Source organism: Haliotis cracherodii, unplaced genomic scaffold (genome assembly GCF_022045235.1).
Source record: "Haliotis cracherodii isolate W230 unplaced genomic scaffold, xgHalCrac1.p SCAF_1, whole genome shotgun sequence".
NCBI classification, from domain to species: Eukaryota; Metazoa; Mollusca; class Gastropoda; order Lepetellida; family Haliotidae; genus Haliotis; species Haliotis cracherodii.
The window spans coordinates 29,854,527-29,881,259 of record NW_027266264.1 but is presented as its reverse complement, the minus strand read 5'-3'; the positions used below and the strand labels follow the sequence as shown (position 1 = coordinate 29,881,259).

Sequence of the window (26,733 nt, the reverse complement as noted above, 5' to 3'; positions counted from 1 at the left end):
AAAAGTAAATCAACTGATCATTCATCTCTTGCTGGGCTGCCACGTGCATATTACATAACGCACATTTCACCTCACTTCAAACCTGGATATAGATTGAATAATTACCCCAGACACAATAAATGCCAAATGAGAACCTTTGTCAGGTAATCTAAGTGGTGCTACCACTAATTGTACCTGTAATAAATTCATTAACTGAGCATCAAGTGAATGACGACAAATACACAAGTGTAGGGTTATACGAGAAAACGTTGATGACAACAAGGGAGTAGTAATCGTATTATCGACGCAATCCGAAATCCGAAAATGCTTTCACTGCATGGATACCTTTTTTTTAGTATTAAACTATAACCATCTGGGGTATTTCCAAATGACGACTTCCGATGAGCTCCGCCGTTCTTTTTGTCTGTTTGTTTAGGCTGAAGAAATTAATTAACATGCGCCCTTTGTCGAATCTTTATAGATCACATTTAAAAAAAAGAGTGTTTATTCAAAAATGCGTAAAACAAATATTGCCTCCAGCCTCCAAGTTTATTTAGCTGTCCTTGCAGACGGTAGCCCAGTCTCTAGTCACGCTCAGTTGCGTTGCGTATCATCCGGGTACTCACAGGGGAAAAAACAATAACAAAGGCAACAACCAATCCGGGAAATGGCGTTAGATCAGTGCCCCTTTAACTACAGATACCTGTGCTATACCACAGTCAATACAATTGACGAACAATTCTAAATCCCTGTTGACATATGTTGTAATTTATAAATGATCTTGATATATGATAGCACTGATGAAGGTATGCATAATTCATCATCATCGACAAGTGAGTGAGTGAGTATGGTTTTATGCCGATTTTAGCAATATTCCAGCAATATCACTTCACACATTGTAACCCATGTCAGGACTCGAACCCAGGTCTTCGGTGTTACGAGCGAACCACTCTAACCACTGGGCAACCCGACTGCCCCCCATCCACAAGAGCTCTTTCTCCTTTATTAAGAAGACTGTTCCCGACTTTTTTTTGCATTTTTTTGTAATGTGACCTCTAGTGACCCTGACACTGAGGATGAGGTAGGTAGAATCCCATGTAATGGAGCCCCATCCCCTAAAACATGTGCCTTTGATCATACACAATAAATTTCATAATCAGTGACCTTGACCTTCGATGTCAGTTAATATTCCAGAAACATTCCCTAGGTTTAGTTACAATGATGTGGAAGTACACAGAATGAAGTCTCAAACACATACAGCATGCATACATAGAGATAAGGTCATTATTTGTTTTTATGAGCTGGATCACAAATTCTCTTTGTCAAAGTCAGAAGTCCGAGGAGTAAATATTTTATTATTAAAAAAGCTGACATCAGCCTTATTTTTATAAACTGGATCACAGAAAGTTTTTACAAATAATACCTTTAAGAAGGAGAAAAAAAAGAAGAAAAATGAATTTGCCATTGGCATCTTTAGTGCCACTGTCTACAGGAAGCTTTGCTTTTTTCTATTTTTTTTCTCAGAAAACAAAGGGAGTTAATTTCAGCAAAGTTTGAAGGATAAAGGGACATAACTTTGGATTCATCATGCTAGGAATTTAGCTATGACTCGTCAAAATAACGAATTGGGGAAAATTGTATGTCAAATTGAGCAGCCTAATAGATGATTCTTTTAAAACACTGAGTAATGTCAAAAGAAAACTGTGTGAAAGATGTGTGAGGGGGGTAAATTTGGATTATATCTTTCTTCCAATTTGGACGAAAATTGAGTCAGCTGATCCGTGATCCATCAAATATAAAATAACGGCCTAAGGTGGTTCAAGACAAAACTTGGTTACAATAGTGCAAATATCACTTCACGCACACCAGTGTATTGCTTTTGTCATCCGAACAGCATTGTTGACATCATTCGAATTGTGACTTTTGGTCAGTAAGCAGCTACCTTTCACAGGGGCAACTTAATATTATTACCACACTCTGTTCATACAGTCTGAATACATGTCAGTAACAATACAGTTAAAGGAACATGATCACAAAACAGTGGAATGAAGTCACATGGGTTGGCAGACAGTCTGACTGTCTTGTCCAATGTACCTGGGTTGAAAATACAGATAACACTAATTTGGTGTAAATAATCTCATGCAGATACATGTCAATAATAGGAAAAGCTCTCTAATATTTAAGCAAAATTAACAGCTGTACAATCAGGGGGTACCATGAAACACCAAAGACTGTCTCTTCCAGACATCAAACTCTCCAAGCTTTGAAAACAATACTCTAACACTGAAGATAAAACTGGCACTAAGCAAATTATGATTAAAACATGACATAATTATAGAAGTTCATGTAAAACGGGTATTTGTGCAAGATAAATAATAGAATCTTTCACACATAAAAATATTTCATTCAGTTGAAATCAGTGTATTAAAAGCCTGCATAACATGGTAGCACAGTACCTGCTGTGCTAACACTCACAGAAACAGTGGCTACAGTTTACAGGGGATGCTCACTGGTGTATAAACCCTGCATCATGTTGTGTCTGCAGTGCAAACATTCACAGAATCATCACAATCAGGTTCTCACTTCTCAAATCCTCAGATAACAAACAGTCCATGCCTTCAAATAAATGAAATCTCACTTCCAAGGGAGATCACTCTAAAATGACCTTTATCATTTGAGGGCATCATTTTAGATTTGCACTGCCAACATATAAACAATGTGACTGCCTCTTAAACAATAGCAAATGAAGCCGCAGCCCAACGAAATAACACCTATTTCAGAAACATTCATATACAACATTAATAGTCTAAGGAACAGGTTCCTATCTAATTGGTTGATTCACCCAAATCGGGGTTAGAAACTAATAATTTTTGTCCACTAGTCCTTATAATGATAACATATAGCAAAACCCTTAAAATGGGCCAATTTCTACTAGTCCTTAGGATATCTTTACTACCTTTATGCTGCAAATTGGCTTCAGTTGAGAAAAATCATTGACATTTGAGATTCAATCAATCCAAATGTGTAGAAATAGGCTTGATAGAGCAAGCCATACATATAATAAGGTAAGCCATCATCTAAATATTGATCTGCATCTGCTAATTGGATATGAGGGCATTGGCTTATTACAAAGATTTATAATACAGTTGATTGACATAGGATGTAAATTAATACATCTATAGTGTGGAAAGCTGCCAGCAGCCATATTCTACGTGCATTTTGGTAAAGGTGACTTGAATACTTGAAACATTCTAAACCTGAAAATAATCCCATTCATATATTTCAGTCCTGCAGACCTTTTGGTGTTTTTTTAATTTCCAATACAGTCGCCTGGGTCAGATTTGAAACTCTGACAAAATCCATTATGTGGGGAAATGTACAAACTGCTGCACCCTCCACAACTAAATCTTCCAACCTCTTTGGTACGGATACAAGAAACAAATTGTCTTTACTCAATTTAATTATACCTCATTGCAAAAACAGAAACTCAAGTAAAGAACTATTGTGTTGTACTATGATTTCTAATTACCAAAATAAGTAATAGGCGGCCAGGGCGCTCTCAAAATTAGAAATAGGGGGCTCTTATTAGAATATTATTTTGGTGAAAAAACAAACAGAGTTGAAAGATTGTAAATTTCGTGGTTTAGGCTGACAGCCTGAAATGTTTATTTACGAAAAATATATTTTTCCAGGATTTAATTGCCCATAATTAAGGGTGCATATAACACACGAGTGCGTATCATACATGAATTAATAAGTCTTGTGTACATTAATCAATCGGAAGGGGTGCTAATTGAGATTGTTTACTAGCGTGAGTGCTTATTGGAGCGGGGTGCTTATTACGTCAAATATGGTAAGGCTTAAAAAGAATGGGTTCTCGGGCAATGGCTTTTGAAAATATAGTGCGGGCGGGCGGCGTCTTTTGTTGTTGTTGTTCACACTAGTATGTAACCAAATAAACAGATGTGTAACCAAATAAACAGATGTGTAACCAAATAAACAGTTGTGTACAATCAACCTAGGAAAGGTAACAACCCCTTGTTGTAGATACTCCAACTGTTGCACATATACCACAGCATTGAATATATGTCTTACTACCCTGCACATGTTGTGCAGATGCCAACTTTTCCTTGTGAGAGTGCAGGAGCAGAACTGTCTAACACTCCAAGAGATCATAACACACACGTCCCACATCACAGATACAAAGCCCAAGTGGATGGGAGTATACTGGTGATGAGGCTCTACACACACGTCGACCTTGTCCTAGAGTCGTGTCAGAACCAGTGCAGGTGCAGAACTGTCTAACACTCCAAGAGATCATAACTCACACGTCCCACATCACAGATACACAGCCCAAGTGGATGGGAGTATACTGGTGATGAGGCTCTACACACACGTCGACCTTGTGCTAGAGTTGCCTTGCCAGCACTCACCATCACTTGTCACTGGGGCAATCACACTCCAGTCCCTTCTGATAAACCTTCTTGACTATAAAAACTAAAATGTAATAAGCATACACAAAGTACAAATGAAGTTAATTATTTTGCCAGCCATGCCTGCCATCCAGCAATGTTACCGACATGGCCGCTGTCTTGGACATCTTCGATTGTCACGGTCATCTTGAGGTTGTGAGCTAGTGCTACAGAGAGCGCTCACACAGGACAGGTCTTCTTTGACACAGACAACAACCGACGCACTCTGTCATCATAGTAAACCCATCCAGGTGACTCAGATCCGGCATCAACAACACAAGCAAGCATATCACAGACATCTTTTTTCTAGGTACAAGATGACACAATGGAAGTGGCTGAATGATTGTCTGGCATTCTGGAGATGGTTAGCTGACAGATAACAAGTACTGGTTCGAACTGTATACCTGATTGAGTCCAAGGCATGACATTACCCCTTCAGCAGACGGTATGTTATGAGACTGCTTGCTGTTGTTGCCGCTGCTGCAAACAACCCTGCACCCACTCCGCAATCATCACGGTATTACTGTTAGCATGGCGCTGCACAAACTGATGGTTCTGCAAACAAACATTTTGCTCCATGTTATTTTCAGAAATATGAGAGTGAGTGAGTGAGTTTGATTTTATGCCGCTTTTAGCAATATTCCAGCAATATCACGGCGGGGGACACCAGAAATGGGCTTCACACATTGTACCCATGTCAGGAATTGAACCCGGGTCTTCGGCGTGACGAGCGAACGCTTTAACCACTAGGCTACCCGACCGCCCCAGAAATATGAGATATCGATAACATTTAGTCCATGGATCAGATATAAACTACTCAGGATTCCGACCCAAACTTTACTCCATTATTAATAAAAAATATGGCAGAAGTAGTCGTGAGAATAAACCGAAAACCAGTTGTGTGAGTAAAAACCCATACTATCAGGGCAAGGTGACAATCTGCAACAAATACAAGGCGAGGTGAAATTGGGTTTAACGTTGCGTCCAAAATTATTGCACTTATATAGCACCGTGCATCCGTTAGCCCACAGAGATACCATGCAGCAGTTTAACATGAATACCCCACTCAAACACAGTATACTGACTTGGAGGCGACCAGTCCCTGTTTGAGCCCCTTAATGCCGAGCGCCAGACAGGTAGCGCCAGACAGGGTAATAACAAGTACCATATTTAACTTCTTTTGGTATGACGCAGCAGGGGATCGAACCCCAGACCTTCCACTCTCTGTGGGGATGCTCTACCACTAGACCACGGATGGGGTCGCAACAAATTCAAAGCAACTGGTATACTGCCACTGCCACTGCCACATGATGGCTTGAAGACAACCTTTACATGTGCTAGAAACAATTGGTATTTGTCTGACATTATTTCTGCAAATTCAAGGCATGTAGGACTTCGCTTGTACCTCGTCTCCATGTATATAATAAGCAGAGCATGACATAAATATCCTGTACATTACATGGACTAAAACTTTAAGGGATAAATGGTCCTGCAATTTGGTGGGAAGAGTTGCTTCCCTTCAGTGTGCCAGGATCATGTGATCATGGGTTAAAATCACAGACTGAGCTCTTGGCTTATCAACACCATGTTCTTAGAATAGGAAAATACTCACTGCAAGTTCTGATGGAGTCAGTCTGCGAGCTGGATCCCTCAACATGCTGAAGAATAAATACCATTTACAACTGACATATCAATGCTGTGTGATTACACAAAGCAATCCGAGGGCCAGTCATTAGTAGAAGGGTAGCTGGGGGAGATATGCATGGTGGGGAGTGTTGGGGCAGTGAGCTTCAGAAATGGTCACTTTATGTACGGGACTCTCACTTGATGCTAAGTCTGTTAATATCATGATTTCCACAATAGCATCCCCCCTTTTCCTATTTACCTTCATAATATAGCATATTTTACGACCATCTCTCTGAACATGAACAGGAATTGTATGGTTGGTTGGTTTGTTGTTTAACGCCGCCCTCAGCAATATTCCAGCAATATGACGGCTGTCTGTAAATAAGAGTCTGGACCAGACAATCCAGTGATTGATATCATGAGCATCGATCCACGCAATTGGGATCGATGACATGCATCAACCAAGTCAGCGAGCATGACCACCCGATCCCATTAGTCGCCTTTTACGACAAGCATAGTCACCTTTTACGGCAAGCATGGGTTGCTGAAGACCTATTCTACCCCGGAATCTTCACGGGTCGGAATTGTATGGTCATCATGTGGCTACACTGACACACAATCTTTAATGTCAGCAGGGACTTGAGGGATGGTGTGAGCGCTGATTCATATACTCCCAAGTGAGCTTATAGGTTACTATGGCTGCAGAGGCTGTTTTTGGCAGAGGTACTACAGATATGTGCCCCAGGTACGTTTTTGTATACAGAATAAACCCCAACAAAAATCTGTATACATAAACGTAACTGAGGTACATATCTGTAGTACCTCTGCCGACAACGACCCCCTCAGCGTTACTAAGGCAACTTAAATATGAGGTGGAGGGAATGTTAAGAAACTCACCAGCTTGCCACAAAGCCAACAAACTCTGGACTGAAGAACTCTTGAGACAACATCAGTGGTGTCTACAAATTTAAAACATACAGTGACTTCTGAGGATTACTTATGTCTTTGATGAGACTGTTTGTTTACCAGACTACTCCTCCCTGCATGACAGTGACAAGTTAAAATGTAAGTCACACCGGGGACAATCTCATCACAGTCAGTTCTTGCTACCGCTTATCAAAGATCTGAGGACATCCAATTGTGGGTCATGTCAGAACGACCTTTCATCTGACCAATCAGAGCATCGCTTATCAAATCATGAAAGTGACGGTTAGAAAGTGATTTTTGATCGTTTAACCTCGACAAAAACATACAGGGTATTCCAAACAACAGTTATGGGCTTTATGTCTGTATTCATACAATGAAGACCAGCTATTAGCCATTCCAAAATGTACTTTTGTTCAGTTTTTAATTTTTTTATCGAGTGTATGTCAAAATATGTTTCGAAGCCTAGTCGCCAGTTTGAAACTTGTGCCGTAAAGCTCGATTAAGCTGCCTTCTGATTGGCTATTGCCGTCTTCGTGTTAGTCATTCCATTGGTCGGTCAAAATTTGTGAAACGTCGGTCTGACATGACCTGTAATGGTATGTCCTCAGACATTTGTTTAGCAGTTGTGAGAACTAAGATCTGATTTTAATGAGATTGGCCCGAGGGTCTTAGTGATCAGGCGTCGAGCAACCACAAATACTCTACTCTACCTAGACACTGTCTCAATTAGCATCTCTCTCAGCCAGGTAATACAAATATCCAGCAACTAACGATACAGTCTCAGTTACAGTCAGATAGCAGATGCAGATATATTATGTCAGCAACAGAACCTGTCTCTTATCATTAATAAACACCATGAGGCACATGGACTAAGACTCACCTCCTCAATAATACACTGCATCAGTTCAAAGGGCTGAAAAACACAGTGCAGTGGTATAAGAAAAGAGAACATCGTTAGTGGAATTCAGTTGGTTGGTTTGTTGTTTAACACCGCACTCAGCAATATTCCAGCTATATGAATTGCGGTCTGTAAATAATCGAGTCTGGACCAGACAATCCAGTGATTGACATCATGAGCATCGATCCACGCAATTGGGATACGATCACATGTATCAACCAAGTCAGCGAGTCTGACCACTGATCCTGTTAGTCGCCTATTACGACAAGCATAGTTGCCTTTTACAGCAAGCCTGGGTTGCTGAAGACCTATTCTACCCTGGATCTTCACGGGTCAGTGGAATTCAGAAGTTGGCTGTAAGGTTATCTTTCCTAATGATGACTTTATGTTCTCCCTGTTGAAGTTGTCAACCATAAGTTTTGGTCTCCCTGACACTGCACACAGAAAAATCAGATGGATAACAGCCTGTATGTAAACACCTTTAAACCAAACATAGACACCATACATTTTTATGTTTGTTGTTTAACGCCGCACTCAGCAATATTCCAGCTATATGATGGCGGTCTGCAAATAATCAAGTCTGGACCTGACAATCCAGTGACTGACATCATGAGCATCGATCCACGCAACTGGGATACAATGACATGTATCAACCAAGTCAGTGAGCCTGACCACCCTATCCCGTTAGTTGCGACCTTTTACGGCAAGCATGCGCTATTGAAGACCTATTCTACCCCGGATCTTCACGGGTCTAGACACCATACATATGAGAAGGCTTAGAGCTAGCCATCATACAGACAACTGACAATACTGCCTTCGTGTATTTATACAGCCTTGTATGCTAAAGTTTGTTAGTTTCTTATTTAGTGCTGTGCTTCAATATTTCAGCTATATGAAACCAGTCTGGACCACATAATCAAGTGATTGATATTATGAGCAATCACCCACATGCAATCAGGTAAGTCACTGAGTCTGACTCCCCGATTTATTCCTTTGCATCATAGGACAAGCATAGGTTGCTAGGGAGTAATCTGAACCCCAAAAGGCCAGACTAGTAGTCAGTATTATGCAGATTGGCGGCTGAGCTGGAAACCACGATGTTACTAACCTTCATATCTGGATTAAACTGAAAACAAAACATACAAATTATACAGTAAAACCATAAAGATGACAAAACTACAGAGGCAAATAAATCATACTGTCATACTGTGTAGATAAATCATTAGCAAAACTAGTACACAAACATAATGGCTAAACAGTACAGGCAAACACTGCTTAGCAATACATAGTGAGTGAGTATGGTTTTACGCCGCTTTTAACAACATTGCAGCAATATCACGGCAGGGGACACAAGAAACTTCAAACATTGTACCCCTGTCGCGAATCGAATCCGGATCTTCGGCGTGACGGGCGAATGCTTTAACCACTAGGCTACCTGACCACCCATTTTAGAAATACATGACTGATACACTATGGAGACAACGTAGTAGGTAAACTATATACGATAACTATACACAGATATACTACACAAGTGAACATCTTTGACAACACTCACTATGGAATCTTAAGAGAATTGTTTGAACTGTAAAGGTATAAGGCAGGTATGTATATTGCAGTGACTTGCTGAGTTAGATCTCTACATTTCCTTGATAACAGACAATGCATCGCTTTCACAAGTTATGTTTGTCAATGCCAAGCATAGCTGTACTATTCATCCACAAGCATCACAACACTTACCGACTGAAAGGGTATTTTTCTTGTGGCCAGCTGAAATGGAATCAGATGGAATCAGTGTACGTGTCTCTGATTGACTGTGACTCAGACTGGATCACACAAACCAAACATTCCTCAGAACCACATTAGGTTCCCGGACAAACATATATCTATGAGGGAACCGGTAAACAACAAAACTAAAAACTGACAAAATATATCCAGGAACTCTGAAAGAGTAAACATTTAAAAAAAAAGAAGTAAAACTGCCAAAACTAATACCTTGGGTGAAAGTGAAGTGAGGTGAAATGGGGTTTAACTTATACATAGTGATGTGCATGCACGTGTATTAGTGTGTGTTTGTGTTAGTGTTAGTGTTAGTGTTAGTGTGTGTGTGTGTGGGTGTGTGTTAGTGTTAGTGTGTGTGTGTGTGTGTGTGTGTGTGTGTGTGTGTGTGTGTGTCTGTGATGCCAATGTGAGTCCGAAGTGATGCCGATTTATAGTGCTAGCCCACTGAGATATTTTATGCTGCAGTTTGACATGAATACCCCACTCAGACACAGTATACCGACTCCGAGCCAACCAGTCCTTGTTTTAGACCCTTAGTGCTGAGCGCCAGACAGGGTAACAACAAGTACCATCTTTTAATGTCTTTTGGTATGATGCGGCTGGTGATCGAACCCCAAATATATTCTGCTCTACCACTAGACCACGGAGGCGGTCCAGGTGAAAGTGAGGATGTTGCTGGCCGTAACAGCACAATAGCAAACAGCAACCAGTTATGTAATGACAGATTTCCTAAATGCTTTTCTAAATGATCGTTAGTCTTGTGCATCTCACCCACCTCAAACAGGGTGATGCCCAGACTCCACACCTCTGCTGGGATCCCGTAGTGGCTCCCTTGGAGCCTCTCCGGCTGAAACAGGAGGGTAACCATGGCAACTACATACACCAGTATACACACAAGTACAGTGTTAAACTGTCCTGGACACATCTACAACCTCCACTGCAATAGTTTTAATCAAGTGGTGTATGTGTGTCCTTGTGCAACCTTGCAAAGATGCTGTAAACACAGGAAATTTCATCTTTGTATTTTTATAGGTAATACAACTGCTTGCTATTATCAGATTTTATAAGACATTAAGTTTCTTTGTTCAAGCATATCAGTGCAATTCAATTTTCACATATCAAAATATCTAAATGCTCACACAGTCCTCATGTGTTTACCTGACAAATGTAAAACTCAAAATCATTGTCAGTGCAATATTGGTCTAACTGAAACCATGAAAGTTGAATGCTAAAAAGGAAATACTGCTAAGCATAAAATATGAACTTCTTATTGTGAGTTAGAACTCGCAACAGAATACAGAATTATCCGTAGCGGCACTAGGTTTTACAGTACATTGTTTTCAAATACGATGGTCCCCGGAGATTTCTCGTACAACACAAATTCCATGAAAAGAGAAGAAAGTAGAATAATAATAAATGTTCAACCATCCACTGATCTTGAAACGTAAACTTTACTATGTTAAATTATTTACTGCCAAAGTGACAAAATTTAAGGCCCTAAATGTACAGCCCACCGATTACCCCTATCAGCACCCTATGTGTAGGTACTTACAGCCATGTACAGCCCACCGACTACCCCTACCAGTACCCCATGTGTAGTACTTACAGCCTTGTACAGCCCACCGACTACCCCTATCAGCACCCTATGTGTAGGTACTTACAGCCATGTACAGCCCACCGACTACCCCTATCAGTACCATATGTGTAGGTACTTACAGCCATGTACAGCCCACCGACTACCCCTACCAGTACCCTATGTGTAGTACTTACAGCCATGTACAGCCCACCGACTACCCCTATCAGTACCCTATGTGTAGGTACTTACAGCCATGTACAGCCCACCGACTACCCCTATCAGTACCCTATGTATAGGTACTTACAGCCACATACAGCCCACCAACTACCCCTATCAGTACCCTATGTGTAGGTACTTACAGCCACATACAGCCCACCGACTACCCCTATCAGTACCCTATGTGTAGGTACTTACAGCCACATACAGCCCACCGACTACCCCTATCAGTACCCTATGTGTAGGTACTTACAGCCACATACAGCCCACCGACTACCCCTATCAGTACCCTATGTGTAGGTACTTACAGCCACATACAGCCCACCGACTACCCCTATCAGGTCCCTATGTGTAGTACTTACAGCCATGTACAGCCCACCAACTACCCCTATCAGGTCCCTATGTGTAGTACTTACAGCCATGTACACGTTGGTCCCCACAAATGTCGTGGCTATCGACTTGACGAGCTGAAACATTAACATTTACAACATACCAGTCAGTGACAAAAAAGTTCATCTGAACAATTATCAGGATGTGCTTTACATGACATATATATTTGACAATAAAGTTAAGATCAGCCGACAGTGTGTCACTATGGTTATATTATGGAGCAACACCTTATTGCTAGGGTTACTAATTAGCAACTCAACATCATTACAGATTCATTAACAGCAACACTGCATCACTATGGTAAATTCTACCATGAATTTGGAATTTACTCGATTCTGATTGGTCAATCAGAGGCTATTAAATCACAATAAACCCCCTCTGATTGAAACAGCTGGTTTGACGGCCGCATCACCGCGGAAGCTAAAATTGATAGAATAGTACTATTTTCAGTCATTGTCGGTAGGCACATTTAAATAATTATATCTACAATTACAGGTTACAAAATGCACAGATGCGGTTACACAGACTACAATATTCAAAGGATGTGTGGCAATACATTTCGTGCAGAAAAATACGACAGAAATCAACAAAGGGAATGTATTTACGTTTTGGAGACAACAGAGAGCTTGGAATTTTGGCGCTTTTCTATATACGACTGTGACGTCATATCTTTTGCGTCACAATGAGCGATGTGACGTCATAATGGTGACTTGCGATGTAGAGCGAAAGCCTTGCGAAGCTTGCTTTGTTTTCTTTAGGGATGCCCACCTCATGTTAGCTTACCAAGTTGCCGTGATTATATACTTTCAATGCCTGTCATATGTTCGAGCGAAGTATTACGGTGTAAACAAACTGCTTGAGTATACACAGCACCATATTTTGTTCGGTGATTCCGTAATTCAGATCGATAACCCACTCAAAACACTGAACTCAACCCATGCCGCTTCACTGAGTATATTTGCTAACACCAAAGAGTTCGCGTTTTATTTAGTCATGGTAGAATGGAGATAAACATACTGTGTTTTCAATGTAGAGCTAGGTTACCTGTAGATTTAACCGAGCTAAATTTAACATTTGAAACCTCACGCTGCGCGTTCGGTTCCAAATTCAATTTAGCGGGGTTAAATCTACAGGTAACCTAGCTCTACATTGAAAACACAGTATGTTTATCTCCTAATTATGTAACAACACAGTATTGCTGCGGCACTGGTGTACAAGTGTGTGTGATGCAGCAACTGACCTGTGTGCTGACCCCAAAGTCACACAGCTTGACCTCCCCCTGGGTGTTGACTAGAACATTGTTTGGCTTGATGTCTGAAACAGGGCAGCATGTTGGTTTGTTAACATATAGAAGAACACAATCTAATTTTTCTTATCTTTCCCCGCTGCAGCAGAAAGGGCTCCTGACTTGGGGAAATGTGCATTGCTCCAAGCATTGTTGATGTTCTTATTCATAAAACATACATTCCTCTCTACACGGACTAGTGACTTTTTCTAGGAAACGGAAAATCAGTAGTGTCTCATTTGAGAAAAAGGAAACACAGCCAAGAATGTTAATAAATTATAGGCATGCTACTCTTCCCCACCATCCTGCCCCGATACCTGGAGGAGATGACGGCGTACCTCTGTGAAGGATCTTCAGGTTCCACATGTATATGAGGCCCTCGAGGATACACACCGCCATCCTGCCCAGCACCAGCTCCGGCACCGGCATGTAACGGTCCAATGACCCACCTGAAACACAGACACATACACTGATATCGTGTAGCAACATGTTACCTACTATAGAGGCCCCAACTGAAACACAGACACATAAACTGATATCGTGTAGCAACATGTTACCTACTATAGAGGCCCCACCTGAAACATTGACACACACATCACTGTCCTACAAATGTATTATATTTTGTTATTAACATTTTCAAAAGACTTAAAGATGTCGGAAAGAAATTAATGAACAAATCTATGACCTAATACTTTCAGCATATTTTCACTGAAAAATACTCACAGCATTTATTGATACCATTCTCTCCCAAAATAATACAATTCAAAGATTTAATTCAAATCTCTGGATTTGATTTAGTTATAATTTCAAAAACTCAAAACTGCCCTAGAAATTTAAAAATATTGAACTGTTTCAATCACTCACTAAAGAGTGAGTGTGAGTGAGTGTGTAAGGTTTTATGCTGCTTTTAGCAATATTCCAACAATATCATGGCGGGGGACACCAGTAATGGGCTTCACACATTGTACCCATGTTGGGAATCGAACCTGGGTCTTCGGCGTGACGAGCGAACGCTTTAACCACTAGGCTACCCGACCAGCCCAACTCACTACAAATCTAAGTTCTGGTGCTCCAGTTGACCCAGAAGGTCAACCTATATAACATGAAATAATACCTTGCCTTTCTATACTGAGGAAGGTCAGACAGTGTTTCACTTAAACCTTTCAATCAGAATGTCCTGTAACTCTCAGGCACTCTGTTTATTGCATGGGAAATACATCATTTAGAGCTCGCAGGCTGTCATTGAAAGTCCATGCCCATCTTGAGGAATATTACATTGCTTACCATCCATGTACTGGGTGCACATGGAGATCCGGTTCTCAACAAAGAAGGCCCCATAGAAGCCGATGATGGCTGGGGAATTGCACTGTGGAAAGAAGAAAGTGAAGTGTACATGGTGAACTGATAGATTTCCTTTAACCTCCTGAAATGTATGACATTCCTGGACATTTAGAAGATAAAGACTATGAAACACATCTGTGACTAGGAACATTCTGGAAAAACAATAGTGACATTTCATTGCGGACTACAACTTTTAAATAAACATTAATCATGTAATTGTCTAACTCTGGTCCCACACAAACCAGCCACTATATCCATCCATCCCATACTGACTGATCTCTAACAACAGTCATGAATAAAACATGCGGTCCCAACCTTGTATAGGGCAACATCCAGCCATACCAAGGGGCCCCACCTTGAATAGGGCAGCCACCCCAGCCACGCCTTGGTTCCCCACCTTGAATAGGGCAGCCACCCCAGTTACCCCTAGTGTCCCCACCTTGTATAGCGCAGCCACCGCAGTAATTCTTTGGGTCCCCCACCTTGTATAGGTCAACACCTCAGCCACCCCAGTTACCCCTTGGTTCCCCACCTTGAATAAGGCAGCCAACCCAGTTATTCCTAGGGTCCCTACCTTTATGTCCCCATCCCATATAGGGCAGTCACCCCAGCCAACAAAAGGGTCCCCCACCTTGAATAGGGCAGCCACCCCAGGCACGCCTTGGTTCCCCACCTTGAATAGGGCAGCCACCCCAGTTACCCCTAGAGTCCCCACCTGGTATAGCGCAGCCACCCCAGTAATTCCTAGGGTCTCCCACCTTGTATAGGGCAGCCACCCCAGCCACCACTTGGTTCCCCACCTTGAATAGGGCAGCCACCCCAGTTACCCCTTGGTTCCCCACCTTGTATAGCGCAGCCACCCCAGTAATTCCTAGGGTCCCCACCTTGTATGTTCCCATCCCATTAAGGGCAGGCAGCCCAGCCAACAATAGTGTCCCCCACCTTGTATAGGTCAGCCATCTCACATATTCCCAACATGTGTAGGGCAACCATCCCAGAGTTGTACAGGGCAGTCACCCTAGCCACCCCTAGGGTCCCAGCCATTTACAGACAGCAACCCCAGTCACCCCTGTCACCCCTGTGGTCCCCACCTTGTAGAGGATATCCAGCTCACATAGGATCTGCTTTTGGACTTCAGGAGAGATGTCAACCTGTATCACCTGAAAATCAAACACACATTAGCATTTTTTATCATCTTTGGTGAATGAATACCTGAGGGAACAGGTGCTCTGAAGGAAAGATTCTGACAAATCTGAAACACGTGTACTGTGACAAGTGTACCAATCAAAAGTAACTTGTTGAATCGGATTTACTGGATATGGGTGCTACATTAACAAACTGTTCTTATCATAACAATAACTAGCACTATTACATTATTTTCTAAATAGTTGAAGCATGTGCAAGATGTAAAGCAACTACCAGCAGCACCTACCTTGACAGCAATCTGTTTCCCTGAGGGCACATGTACCGACCTGAATGGAGAGAAGCAATCTTTACTTGTCAAGTAAATGTGATGAAGACACCAAGTGAATTCACAAGACAAGTCAGCAAAAGATAACAAATAACATATCAATGTAAACCATCAATCTATGTTTGGCACCAAAACACTAGGTGGTCTTTACAATGTGAAGATAGCCGGCATCAATACACTGGGTGGTCTGTACAATGTGACCATTGCCAGCACCAAGACACTGGGTGGTCTGTACAATGTGACCACTGCCAGCACCATGACACTGGGTGGTCTGTACAATGTGACCACTGCCAGCACCATGACACTGGGTGGTCTGTACAATGTGACCATTGCCAGCACCAAGGCACTTGGTTGTCTGTACAATGTGACCATTGCCAGCACCATGACACTGGGTGGTCTGTACAATGTGACCATTGCCAGCACCAAGACACTGGGTGGTCTGTACAATGTGACCATTGCCAGCACCAAGGCACTAGGTTATCTGTACAATGTGACCATTGCCAGCACCAATACACTGGGTGGTCTGTACAATGTGACCATTGCCAGCACCATGACACTGGGTGGTCTGTACAATGTGACCATTGCCAGCACCAAGACACTGGGTGGTCTGTACAATGACCATTGCCAGCACCATGACACTGGGTGGTCTGTACAATGTGACCACTGCCAGCACCATGACACTAGTCGGTCTGTACAATGTGACCACTGCCAGCACCATGACACTGGGTGGTCTGTACAATGTGACCACTGCCAGCACCATGACACTGGGTGGTCTGTAGAATGACCATTGCCAGCACCAAGACACTGGGTGGTCTGTACAATGTGACCATTGCCAGCACCAAGACACTGGGTGGTCTGTACAATGTGACTATTGCCAGCACCATGACACTGGGTTGTCTTTACAATGTGACCATTACCAGCACCAAGACACTAGGTGGTCTGTACAATGTGACCATTGCCAGCACCATGACACTGGGTGGTCTGTACAATGTGACCATTGCCAGCACCAAGACACTGGGTGGTCTGTACAATGTGACCATTGCCATCACCATGACACTGGGTGGTCTGTTTAACGTGACTCTCACCTGTAAACCCTCCCTCCAGCACCAGAACCAAGACACTCAATAGTCTGTATTTGGTCTTCAGTCATGTGGCCATTGGAGAGGACATGTTGGAGGCCTGGCGGAGATATCTCAGTGGACGTGCTGGAGTCAAAGCATGACACATATTAATGACATACAACTACATGAATTTATGTTTTAATGAACCGAGTTTTGATTTTTCTGTCATAAACATTGCAGTCACATATGAGTCATCTTCTGGAGGCAAGAGAGTTAACTGACTTTAAAAGTCCAGTTTCCACCCTTGCCGAACTAGGCTGGAATTCCTGGGCTCGATCGTAGAGCCCCCTGTGGGTATTACGAGTTATGTTCCTTTAATGCCTTTCCAATGGACCAAACAGATTCCATCTCTCGTATGACTTGCATTTGCTTCAAACAAAATGACGGCACCCAGTCAATATGATCTATTCGATGATCAAGATCTATATTGTGTTAAAACGAGTCTTACATTGCGAGGTGCATCAAATATCACTTGAGCACCTTGATTAAAATCATGAAAAGATTCAGAAAATATTTGTTGACGAGTTGGCGGTGCACATGCTTTGCAAATCCTGCAATTGACTGGAATCTGCATGGCAGTTTACAAACCGGATTTTGATTTCATTGCACGATTTTGATTGGACTATGCATAGACTTGTTAGTCCAGACAAAATGTAACTCCATAATACCAGCCTATTTCAGAAAGGTTGGAAACTCGACTTTTATAGTCAGTTAACTCCCTGGACTTGGGAAGAGGCATATGAGTGTAAAGTGTGTTCAACATGTTCGAATCTGGAGTAGGCAAACTGTGGTCATTAGAGTGAACATTCCATTATTATTCCTGCGTATGAGGATGTTTAATGAGATGTAGGTTTCAAATGGTCACAAATTCTTGGGTTTAAATGCCACAATGTTCCATCTAAATCAATGCCCTCATGTTACAAGCACAGAATTGCAAATGACCATGAGTCAGGTGTTCCATAGGTGTGTGTGTGTAAGATTTATCAGGCAGTCATCAGAGACATTTGTGACGGTGTGCAAAAGATATACCTGACAGCCATCGGAGACACGTGTGGCACTGGTTGAATGGGTGTTGAGGTGTGTGGGGTGACACTAATCGGCCCCTGGGGTGGGGTGGTAACCACCTGTACAGGTGTGTTGCTCTGAATGTCAGGGATGGGTGGAGCTTCTGGGTTGACTGGACTGGGGCTGCCTGGCGACTTGTTGAGTTGTATCTGCAGCAGTAAACACTGGGTTTCAGAGAATACGTCAATGTGATGGCTTAATCAATCTACTGCAGACCCGTGAAGATCCGGGGTAGAATAGGTCTTCAGCAACCCATGCTTGTCGTAAAAGGCACCTTTGCTTGTTGCAAGAGGCGACTAACAGGATTGGGTGGTCAGGCTCGCTGACTTGGCTGATGCATGTCATTGTATCCCAATTGCGTGGATTGATGCTCATGATGTCAATCACTGGATTGTCTGGTCCAAACTCGATTATTTACAGACCACCGTCATCTAGCTGGAATATTGCTGAGTGCGGCATTAAACAACAAACAAACAAACAAACAAACAAAATCCTCTGCAGGTTTAAAGAAATAAGAGCTGTGCATTCCTAGAAGAGCAAAAGCACCATAAACAGAGCTGACATTACTGAAACGCTATCCTGATGATGTGTTTGTAATTAGTTTTAGACATGTGCCTTCCTCAAATATATCATACTCTTCTCATACCCAATCATATTCAGTTCATTTAATCTCTCCCAAGTTTTTCATTCAGGAACAGTTGGAATAAAATCAAACAAGAATGGTGGTAATCAACAGACATTTACAAATCAATATTTTGAAATCATTTATTTTTTGTTTTCTTTAAAACTGATATCCTGCCATTTTTGTTGCTTTCTGCTGTGCTATGTCTCAGATCATATTATGAATCGACGTCATGGCTAATTCCTTCCTCCTCACAAACAGATCAGTTACAAGACACTCACCTTCAGGCCCAACAGATTCCTCTTCTGAGCAGTCTTCCCAACTACAACAATCAGTGAGAACTTTAAGTATTGCTGTGATGGTGATGTAGGATTAGCTGTAGTGGGATTTTATTGTAAGTATAACAGTAGTAGGGTAATATTGATGTTAGCATAACTGTAGTAGGATAATGCTGATGTTAGTAGAGCTGTAGTAGGATAATGTTGATGTTTGTACAACGGTAGTAGGATAATACTGATGTTAGTAGAGCTGTAGTAGGATAATGCTGATGTTAGTAGAGATGTATTAGGATAATGTTGATGTTTGTACAACAGTAGTAGGATAATGTTGTTAATGCAGCTTGTAGTTGAATAATGTTGATGGGAGAACACCTGTAGTAGGATAAAGTTGATGTACATGTAGCTGTAGTAGGATAATGGTTATGTAAGTACAGCTGTAGTAGGATAATGTTGATGTACATGTAGCTGTAGTAGGATAATGGTTATGTAAGTACAGCTGTAGTAGGATAATATGGATGAGAACAGCTTTAGTTGAATAATGTTGATGTGAGAACACCTGTAGTAGGATAATGTTGATGTATATATAGCTGTAGTAGGATAATGGTTATGTAAGTAATTATCCTCACGTTTCGGGAAGATGATGAGAGGTGGGAACAGCCCCCTGTCTCTGTCCTCCTCGCTCATCTCACGGAAATACTGGAACAACATATGGCTTCACTGTACGTAATTTACACAACATGGCAACATGCAGGAACTGCAACACTGGTAGCTTTTGGCCATGCCACCAAATAGTTTTGTTTTGGAACCCGATTACCAAGCGTGTGACTTCAGCACTTTCACCTTTCACTTGGACATTTAAATACTTTCTACGAATGCAATATTTGTTTTCACTTCACTTGCCCTTTAAATGTGTAACTGTTTGTTTAACCTACAAGTATGGCCATGGTGCTAACAAATCAGTGATGATAGGATTCTGGCAAGTCAAAGGGATGCAACTCTACACAGCGAATTGCAGAAGCTTAGACAACTGGGCAAACCATGTCCCCAGGAGGAAGAAAGAAGCAACAAAGCAAACTCCTGCAAGTGTCTTACATTGTCAATCATCCCCTTCATTTCATCCTCGCTGCGAACCGTGATGTGATCTCCATCCTCGTCTTCATCTGAGAAAGGAAAACTCAAACCTCACATTCCGTGATGTGTGAAACAGAAAACCCAATAAAGTATACACATTCTAGTATGTAGCCAACTGCCACCAAATAACAAACTCTTCCCTATCTTAAATGTCGGCTTCATTTTCAGTTTTGAGTGAGTATGGTTTTACGCCGTTTTTAGCAATATTCCAGCAATATCATGGCAGGGGACACCAGAAATGGGCTTAACACAATGTACCCATGTCGGGAATCGAACCCGGGTCTTCGGCGTGACGAGCTAACGCTTTAACCACGAGGCTACCAGACCGCCCCTTCTTCAGTTTGGAACTATATCTACCTTATAGTCCTCGCCACATGCAGTAGTATCACGGAATGTCACAATGATTAATTAATGCATATGGCTGCACTTTTTTGTCATTACTGAAAGTAATATTCCTTACCGGCGGAATGGCTTGTTTTCACTTCATAAGTATTAGCACACATGCAGCTATCTTCGTTAATTAATCATCGCGATATTTTGAGATTCAATTTCAAGTGGCAAGGACTATAGTCATGTTAGTGTTGGCAACTAGTTGTGATTTCCACTAATGAACTGTTACAATCAGTTAATAAAGAATCCGTGTGTAGGGCTGGGCCGGGTAACTTGGGTCGGGTGGGTACTGAGTAGGAACTGAGTAGGACCTGGGTACTCACCTGACTACCCGGACCCATGGTTAGTCATGTGATATAATCGTTTCATGAGAAAAATGCACTATATAGCTACATGGTTAAACAACGATTTTAAGTCTCTAATGTTCGCATCTCGTTCCTTCTGGGTGAGTGAGTGAGTGAGTGGGTGGGTGTGGGGAATCGAACCCAGGTCTTCGGTGTGACTGGCGAACACTGTAACCACAAGGCTATCCCAACGCCTCCTGGAGAAAGGTTATTGCACATGTACCAAATGTCACATTGAAGAATAAAGAGGATGAAATACATCAATCAACTGTCAATTCCTTAATGCTACAGCTTCTTAAATGCCTCTTAGACATGTAAAAGATATTATTGACATGTCAATCGTAAGCAGATTTGAATTAACCAAACGTGAACGCAACCTGGACATGAGTGAGTGAGTGAGTATGGTTTTACGCCGCTTTTAGCAATATTCCAGCAATATCACGGCGGGGGACACCAGAAATGGGCTTCACACATTGTACCCATGTCGGGAATCGAACCCGGGTCTTCGGCGTGACGAGCGAACGCTTTAACCACTAGGCTACCCGACCGCCACCTGGACATGACTTACACTCAAATGCTGTTATTGTTCCACTGTGTACCACCTGGCAGATCACTTCCTGGAAAACAGAATCAACATCATGTACCACCTGGCAGATCACTTCCTGGAAAACAGAATCAACATCATGTACCACCTGGCAGATCACTTCCTGGAAAACAGAATCAACATCATGTACCACCTGGCAGATCACTTCCTGGAAAACAGAATCAACATCATGTACCACCTGGCAGATCACTTCCTGGAAAACAGAATCAACATCATGTACCACCTGGCAGATCACTTCCTGGAAAACAGAATCAACATCATGTTAACAGGGTTCCCCCTAGAATCCAATATCTGAGAGTCACCTTGACTCAGCATATGAATTTTTGGGAGTCAAAAATATTTTTGAGAGTCAAATGTTTTATTGTATGATTAATGAAATTTAAAGTGTTCACTGTTAATGTTACACTTAAAGTTAAGTATCTTTTAAATATTATATGTCTTTAGTTTAAGTTAACAAATGCTAATTAATGTTCTCAGCTGATTGTACTACAGAGAAATAAAGGATATATGAATGAAAAACAAAGTTTGTTGGTTTTATCTTTTCACAATCTTTAATTACTTCACAGCTCATGAAACAATTTACAGTGACACTTATACAGGATGAATAAATAACATCAGTCTCAACTGTGAGATATCATTTTTAATCATGGATGGATATTCAAATACATTTCATGTCAGATTATAATCTAATACCACTAGCTCATTTACATCTTTTATTTAGTTATCTTGTATTATCTATCAACAGTGAAGTTGAACTGAAGACTTGTGAACACTCGTAATATTTTCTGGTTGAATACAGTTTATTAGCAACAACAAACACGACCAAAGCTTTACGTTTCGTATATACTATATTTATTCACGTATAATACACACTCGTGTATAATACACACCCCTAATTATGGGCTATTAAATCCTGAAAAAATATCTCTCGTGTATAATACGCACAGACTTTTCTTCAGTCTTATTTCAGGCTGTCATGATCCGTCATCGGAAATAACATAACAAATCAAAATTGAATTACGCAAGTTAATCCTGTTGTTACACTATCTGGTAATAAAAATGTGTTCTCTGTATATCTGACCTTATGTTTGTCATCTATTTTATTAATTTTATTTAAAATTTCATTCCATAATGTTTACCTAAATTTCAGCAAAAACATGTGTCCCTCCGATACTTACAACTTCTGTTTACCCCGTTCCATAGGTTCTGCTTAACCACATACTGTAACCGTGCCAAATCACATTATTCACCGCAACAATGATAATATTTTCTTCCGTTTCATTTTTTACGAGTCTACACATCTAGATAAACATGTCATGGTTAACTTTGAGTGAGAAAATATGCCGAAACATGAAAAACCTTGTCCATTTGCGGAATTTTCCTTTGTTTACATCACGTGCTGTCATCGAAGCCACATGGAGTGTGAGAGTTACGTTCATTTTGATGCATAAATATATTTTGAAACGACGATTAATTTAAAACTAGACGTAAATTTTAAGATGTTTGCATATATTGTCTTCAGAAAATGTTTATAAATTAAGTTCAGGTGAGTAGTTGTATTATTTTCATTCCAAAGCTGGTAAACATCAACACAGATATTTTGAAATTGCGTCAGTCATGATGAAGTCATTAATTTCTGGATGTATTTTTCCTTAATTGAGAGTCATATACGCAAGAATTCTGCGTCAGGGGAAACCCTGCATGTACCACCTGGAGCTGGGTTCACCAGGTGCACAACTAACTATTTCTGTTCTGAAATAGAACCACTAGTCAGACAGCCCAGTTCAGCTTTTCTTAAATTAGTCACTAAGTTCCTATTCAAACAAGGACATCCGATCTATAATAAACATTAGGGCATAACATGTTTTTTAGTATGACACGCCCTGGGATCGAAACCCCGGCCTTCCGTTCTCCGGGCAGACGCTCTACCACTAGACCTCAGATGTGGTCAGTGAAATTCTGTAAGGATTTGTGACGTTTCCTTGTGGACTGCTACTTTTACCATTAAGTAGATGGCAACTTTGCAGCAGATAGAATTTAATTCGATTATCACAAAAACTAACATTGCCATAATGACCTTCTGATGCATGAGCACAATGAAAGCCTACCAGAGTCTGTCGGAAGGTGACTTCGTCTGGCTGGACCATCCAGTCCATGTCCTGGTCCTGGTCGTTCCGGATGCGGATGGTCAGCGGCGGAACATTCATGTTGGTGGTCTGCACTTCACTGATCTTGGTCACATGTCAGCAGGAATCTAAAACAGACAAGACAGAAAATAAATAACTTTGTTTGTTTGTTTGTTTGTTTGTTCATTCGTTCGTTCATTTGTTTAACACCACACTCTGCAATATTCCAGGTATATGACGGCGGTCTGTAAATAATCAAGTTTGAACCAGACAATCCAGTGATTGACATCAGAAGCATCGATCCATGCAATTGGGATACAATAACATGAACCAAGTCAGCAAGCCTGACCACCCGATCCTGTAAGCCGCCTCTTACGACAAGCATGGGTTGCTAAAGACCTATTCGATCCTGTATCTTCACGGGTCTGAATAATTATGGAAAAAATTGATATTCCACTGTCATTAATATCATTCCTCCTTATATAAGCATAACTGTAGTAAATATGGACTAGAATAAACAATGACAATAGCTCCAAAAAGCAAGCAGTTGTTCAACCATTTCAGTATGTTCAATGAGGGCAAATACTGGACTACTGTAGGTCTTGTCAGTTGTCCAGGACAGATAATACAGTTCAGTTATGATATAGATTATTCAATTATAACTAATTATAAAGGTTCTAACCAAGTTACGGTTACAAAAGAGTCCTATGGTTGGACAGACATAGAAATCCAAACTGGCAAAACAGGACCCGCTCTCAATAAGTGAAAACAAACTCAACAAAGAGATGATCATGATGATAAAACTTTATGATTATATCTATATACAGTTAACTACAGTTTCTTATCATTATCATTGACAGAGTACACATGAGACCACAAGGTGAGTTTGCTATATCCGTTGTTTTGTTATGAGCGTGTTCGTTATATCCATCAACTTTATATGATAAAATATATGGTTAATGGCCGGGGCAAAAAAACAGTTTGTTATATCCGTCAGTTTGTTATATCTGTTTGTTATATCAGTTAATTTTCAGTATGTTCATTATCATGATTATAAACTATAAATATAGTTTACTATATGTACATCGATTTTATATATTATATCAAAAACATCTAATAAGATATATACAAAACTGGATCCCGTGTAATACCAACTTTATGAAACGAGTGAATAGTTCTGGTATCTGACGAGCAAACAAGACAGTATAATGTGATAGCCTAACAAAAGGGTTGCTGGGGTCATCGAGTGTGCATAAGCTCCTCTCAGTGACCTATGATCTCTACACACAATGTCGTTGAATAAGCCAAGGGATGTTGAAAGTTTTCAAAATTGAAACTCTGTTTATTTTTTAACCGATGAGTTGCAAAATAATAATAATAATGCTAATTGTGACCTTGATTGGGTTCGAAGTCGGTGTTTATCAAAGCCTAGATTACGCCCAATATACAAGCCTCGGTTACATGAGTGAGTGAGTGAGTGAGTATGGTTTTACGCCGCTTTTAGCAATATTCCAGCAATATCAAGGCGGGGGACACCAGAAATATTGCTGGAATATTGCTAAAAGCGGCGTAAAACCATACTCACTCACTCACTCACTCATGTAACCGAGGCTTGTATATTGGGCGTAATCTAGGCTTTGATAAACATGAAGCCAACCTCGTCGAAAGGGTATTCCCTGGAAAGAAGCGCTCCTTGACCTGCTAATGTGCCTACTCCCGCAGAGTGGTCACTGGAGCAAAACTTTATCTTGCAGAATAGTTACTCCCGCATTAGACTGGGAGTAATCATCTATTGTTTGCAAACAATGCTTCATAATGGTTGATATAATGGCTCTTTCGTTAGCAATGTAAAGTGTTTTATGTAGATTGTGTTCAATTGTGAAATGTGTCATTCCACTTATGTCACAGCGGCAGTAACAGTAAAGAATCGAGTAGACAATCTTGTGATAGATCCATTCAGTCAACCAAGTCAAAGAGACTGACCACCTGATCCATTTTGTCGCCTCTTATCGTAGACCAGTACAGGGCACTAATGCAGTTTACCATCCAGTCAGGTTACCGCGCTATAAAGCTACCGCTGTCTCGCTATACCATTACCGTGCCTCACGCTCTGATGACTCTCGCTTCACGATTTAACATCTGTTTTTGGTCTTAGGGAAACTTACACGTCTTTACAAACCAACACCCCTTTTCAGTCTTAGGGAAACTTACACGTCTTTACGATTGAACACCGGCCCCTTGTCGGTCTTAGGGAAACTTACACGTCTTTACGATCCAACACCCCTTCTCGGCCCTTAGGGTTAGCTTGCTTTGGGCAAGGGTTAGCCATAATTTCTTACCTTTTCAAGCGTTAATCCAGTTAATCCGATTGGTCATAAACAATAGCGGGTGTTGTTTCAAGAAAACATTAATGTGAGAGCGGACAGTGATGTCACACGCATGCGCAATTCATTGTTTTCTGAATTATGCATGCTTGTTAATGGGGTGCTAATGACCCGTTAAACGAGCACTGATTACATGGGATAGTGCTCGTGGTCCAGTGCTAGTGTGTCAGCTAAGTAACGCATTAATTAGCCAATCCGGTGAGCTGGCAAAGCGAGTTATAGCCCCAACAGTGCTAATTGGAACTGAAAAAGTGCGCCCGGTAAAGTGCACTACTCCTCAGTACAGCATGGTACAGATTACTGTGAACCACCAACACGGGGGAAGGCTTATGTTGAAGAAAAGTAGAATATCTCACTATCTTACACACAATATCTTTCGTCGTCAATGGTTTTACCAGAGAAAGACAGTCATTACTTATCAACTCAACTGTTCAGTTCAGTTAAGACAATGACAGCTGTGTCACTTTCAGTTACTGTATTGGTCTGTTGGTTTATCCTAGGATTTATGGGTGCCATGCCCCCCCCTCCCTAATTTATTTTCAAGAAATCAGCTAGGGCAAATACTCACGGTATTGAATATCGTAGATCCTCTTTATTCATTTGATCAAACGCAAAATAAACCGTGTAAACATTATTCTCGAAACCTCAAGGAGAGAGATTGTATGTGATCTTTCTTTTGCACTTTTTCGTGGGCGCGGCCATATTGGT

General features: G+C 41.2%; 1 protein-coding gene across 1 annotated transcript; it reads right to left on the bottom strand.

Annotated features, from left to right (window-relative positions):
- Positions 1 to 1,314: 1,314 nt before the first annotated feature.
- LOC139475566 (dual specificity mitogen-activated protein kinase kinase 5-like) lies at positions 1,315 to 26,733 on the bottom strand. Its single transcript, XM_071258760.1, has 21 exons — positions 26,594 to 26,733; positions 23,624 to 23,769; positions 21,480 to 21,528; positions 20,139 to 20,206; positions 19,673 to 19,742; positions 19,050 to 19,090; positions 18,111 to 18,295; positions 17,046 to 17,165; positions 15,922 to 15,961; positions 15,581 to 15,649; positions 14,433 to 14,514; positions 13,487 to 13,597; positions 13,104 to 13,177; positions 11,890 to 11,940; positions 10,457 to 10,528; positions 9,640 to 9,669; positions 9,011 to 9,028; positions 7,885 to 7,917; positions 6,975 to 7,036; positions 6,064 to 6,109; positions 1,315 to 5,006 (listed from the first exon to the last, which is right to left on the bottom strand). Exons 2-21 carry the CDS (start codon positions 23,720 to 23,722, stop codon positions 4,902 to 4,904), a joined length of 1,425 nt encoding a protein of 474 aa, XP_071114861.1. The 5' UTR covers positions 23,723 to 23,769; positions 26,594 to 26,733; the 3' UTR covers positions 1,315 to 4,901.